General features: G+C 42.0%; 1 protein-coding gene across 1 annotated transcript in view; it reads left to right on the forward strand.

Moving 5' to 3' along the window:
- FER1L6 (fer-1 like family member 6) overlaps positions 1-3,125 on the forward strand; it is a 117,790-nt gene extending 114,665 nt beyond the window's left edge. The window contains exons 39-40 of the mRNA XM_034668521.1: positions 1,502-1,602; positions 2,939-3,125. Coding sequence (XP_034524412.1) covers positions 1,502-1,602; positions 2,939-3,125 — 288 coding nt within the window. The remainder of the gene's footprint in view (positions 1-1,501; positions 1,603-2,938) is intronic.
- The last annotated feature ends 1,201 nt before the right edge of the window (positions 3,126-4,326 follow it).

Below are 4,326 nucleotides of genomic sequence, written 5' to 3' on the forward strand. Positions count from 1 at the left end.
CAATTACGGTTAGAGTAATAGTACCTACCACTTCACTGTTGATAGAGGTGGAGTGGAGAGGAGTGACTAGACTGGATAGAAGCTTTGGATTCCTTCTTTCCTGTTTTCAAATATTTCCTGAGCACCCATATATGCAAGTCATTACCTATAGGGCCAAGATTTGCTAATAGGAATGAGAGATTATATATATTCATGTTTTTAAGGAACATTTCTGGATCACAGGACATATAATGTGTTCTGAATTGGGCCAGGGTTATAGTCCAAAGAATGGATGAGACCCCCTAGATTTGAACTCATGACTTCACTTGTAATATGCCCACTGCATTTCTTTACTAATTCAGACAACCCATGCCACTGCCTCTCTTCTCTGCCTTCAACCCCACCCTAGATACACTACTCCTCTCTAATTTCTCCCATGATTACAAAATCGTGGTTGCCAGCAGCCATCCTGGCTGCTAAGAAGTCCTGGCTTATGGGCAGTGAATAGGTAAATTAACACAGGCCCATTGGTTCATCAGAAACTTTAATCTTTTTACTGGGGTAGGAAATCAAGTTATGCCCCATCCACATGTAATTCCAAAATGACAATTGTGGGTCCAAAATACTTCCATGGTGCTCTAGTCCCCCTCCAGTTCTGTGTCCCTCCTATTACCTTGGATCTCAATCCTCAAAACCAAAGAAGCAGAGAGAGGGTCTTCTTCACTGAGCACTGGAGCTCCAGGAGATCAAGGGTCCGAATTTTCCTAATCATTAAGTCTCCAGCGTCTAGAACAGTACCTAGCATGCAGAGGGTCCCTAAAAGTAGCGAATGACTGAACGAACAAGAAAGAGCGGCCCTTACCTTTTGCAGCCGTCCTGTCTGACCCTTTGATAACCCAAGACTCACCTCAGCGCTAATAACACATAGCGCTCTGAAGAAGCACATGACACGATTTTCAAAGCAGAGGCCTGCTTCTTATTGAAGGAGAAGGAAAGAGGACGTGCAAGAAGAGAGGGGTAATGCTGAAACAATGTGTGGAGACAACAGAAACAATGAAGGGTGACAGAAAAGCCATTTGACAAATGTAGCCTCCCCCACCCCCACCCACTGCTTCTGGAGAGAGAATCATTGGCAGAGTAGAAAGACTGTAGCCGATTCTAAACGGTTCTGTCACTCAGGTAATTCGTCTCCTTTCTAATTGCTATTGAGTTGTTATAATCAGATCTTGACTGAATGATGACAAGCGAAAGAGCAAAGGCAACCAAGGATATGTGTGTCTGTGTGTACACGTGGGACCTCTCCTTTCACAAAACTCAACAGCAACATCATTTCAGAGCTTTTACTGTTCATCATAAAAATGGCTTCTCCCAAAACCAAAAAGGTAACATTTTTTCTCAAAATAAAGCAGCAGGATAGTCCAAATACTTCTTGGTGTTCCCCTACACTAGACACTTCTAGAAGGTTGGCATTGCTCCCAGCAGGTCTTTGTGACTAGAAACTGAAACTTTTGTCTTTGTGCAGGGCAAGGTTGAAGCCGAGTTCCACTTAGTGACAGCAGAAGAAGCGGAGAAAAATCCTGTTGGAAAAGCCCGGAAGGAGCCAGAGCCCCTGGCCAAGCCCAAGTGAGTGGGGTTAGGGGAAAGAGCATGGGAAAGGACCTTTGTAGTCCCCAAAGCAGGGAACTGGGCATTTCTCTAGAGGGCCCCTTTGGGGGGACTGAGCCCCAAGGGTGCAGCCCACAGGTGCTGTCCAATCTAGGTAGCTTTTTGTTGCTATAATTAGGAAATATTCTAAAAGCAATATAGACTTTTTGGAAAATGGAGAGGGTACTTCTCTGTAATACTGCCACAGAAGCATATTTAGAATAATTTTGTATATTTTTTCTACTCCTTTTTTAAATGTGTATATGAATTCCACATGAATTTTTTCTACTTGTTTTTGAATCAGGCATATACAATTGTCTTAATGTTTCATTTATCCTGTGCTGCAAAGTTTTGCTTTGTTGCCATAATGGTCAGAATTAGGATTTTTTAACGCCTGTGGAATATTCCATAGACTTGGTGCCCATAATTGACTTGGTCACCAGCCCGTAATTGGATATTTAATTTACATCTGCCTTTTTCCATCATTGTACTATGATGAAAATATTTCCCTTTTATAAAATAGTGCTTTAAAATAAATTCCCAGAAGTAGAATTACTAGAAGAGTTGCCCTATTCAATTTAATCCATGGTTACATATCAATTAAAAAGTAAATATAAGTGGATATGAAATATGTATACAAATATTCTTTCAAATTGTATTTGTCCTATCCTTCCTGAGACCCCCAGTGTCTCAAGATGAGTCTCAAGATGTCTCAGTACTTACTTTTCATCTATCATAGTGTTACAAACATAATGTATACTTACTTATTCATTGATTAGAATTATTTGTTGAGCTCCTACAATGTGTACATACTTAAAAAAAAACAAAACCCAACACTTTGAAGAACACCGAAGAAATCTAAGACATAAGTTCTATCTTCTAAGAGCTTCCAATCCATTTAGGGAGAACACAGACTTATAAAATAGTTAACAGAGTATAGAAGATCAGTATGTTAGGTCCAAAAAGGAGCTAAAGTCAAGTGGTAGACGAGATAGGAATTTGGAAGGAGGGGGATCTTTATGGACCAAGGTGGTCAAGGAGGGCCTCGTGGAAGAGGGGGGGCTTGAGCTGATCAGGATTGGATGGATGGAAGGCAGTCAGACCTCCTCCAGACCAAGCTTTAAACTGATGCAGGAATCATCACTCAGAATGTTGGATTGCTCCTGCTTCAAGGCAACGTGAACTTATCCCATTCCTGGGCATCTCCTTGTGGACTTCTAGAAAGTGGGAATCAGAAATACTTCCTGAGGTCTGGAGAATCCCATGTGTTGGCATCATGGCCCCTTTCCTGATTTTTGTCTTGCTCCCCTCACAGCCGCCCAGACACCTCCTTCTCCTGGTTTGTGAGCCCCTTCAAGTGCCTCTACCACCTCATCTGGAGGAATTACAAAAAGTACATCATCATCGGTTTCCTTCTGATCATCCTCATCATCTTCCTGGTCCTCTTCATCTATACTTTGCCTGGAGCCATCAGCCATAAGATCGTCGGGGGCTCCTCCTAGAGAATCATGGAGGACTGGGCCCCTGCCATTCCACTAATGCTCTCTCCTTCCTCATCTCTAATATGTAACAGCATGTGCTTTGTGCAGGCACTGTGCTGGGTGCTAAGAGGAGGAACCCAAAGGGCCCAAAAACCAGTCCCTCTGTCTTCGGACAGATCAACTCTTCTCGGAGGAAACGGGAAAGGAGCCTCCCCACGCTGCTGCAACCCCTGCCACCACCTTTCAGACTCACAAGCCTTAAGCCGTGTTTTCACCCATGGACAGCATGAAATGATGACTCCTTTGCCTCAGCGTAATCAATGGTGACTTCAGATTGACTTAGGTGAATATTTTCTTTATGTAATTGGTTTTATTCTGAGAGGTCTAATTCTGGGTCTGAGATTTATTGGAAGTACTTTCTTTTAAATAAATTTTTTTACAGCAAATAAACTGAAAGCATTTTACCAAATTACTAGACATTCAACCTGTCCCGTATATCTTAACCTTGTTTAATCCTCACAGTTTATAGAACACATTCACTTATTCAGGCTGTGAAATTGGCTTGGAAAATACTTTGTTGTTGAAATTCCCATCTAGAGATGAGATGTTGCTGGTTTTCCATCAAAGTCAACACTTAACATGTTCAATAGTAGTAATGAGTTCTGGAGAAATCCATTTGGATTTACGCTCTAAAGCAATTTCCAAGCGGGAATTTTATAAATATGAAATATTCTTTAGTGTATGTGCGTATTGGGGGGATGTACCTCCATGATACCAGTAGGAATTCTCTTTGGCCAGATGTATAAGCCCCACAAAATATGGTGTTCCCGTAGACCACACTATGAATGACCATTCTTGGCACTGTTCAGCACTTAGTCTTACCGCCATATGTCATAGATGCTATCATGACTCTCAGGCACACATTGATTTCAAAAGCAGTCCCAGAAATAATATCCTATGTACTTGTCAGATGGGGCCAAGTTATTTTTGAAAGAAAACCTTGATTTTCTACACTGTCTTGATCTGCCACCCCATCTAAAGCAGGGAGTGGAAGTGAGCAGCTGGTGTTCTCAGTTAAAACAAAGGAATTGGAGTGTTTGGCCTCATACATAAATAAATATGGCAACCATTTCTTCTTTCAAACATGAGGGGCCACTTGGCAGTATTGAGGAGGCTGGATTGGGCTTCCCTTCTCAACACCAGAAGCACCTGGGCTACTGTT

Source organism: Ailuropoda melanoleuca, chromosome 9, assembly GCF_002007445.2.
Source record: "Ailuropoda melanoleuca isolate Jingjing chromosome 9, ASM200744v2, whole genome shotgun sequence".
NCBI classification, from domain to species: Eukaryota; Metazoa; Chordata; class Mammalia; order Carnivora; family Ursidae; genus Ailuropoda; species Ailuropoda melanoleuca.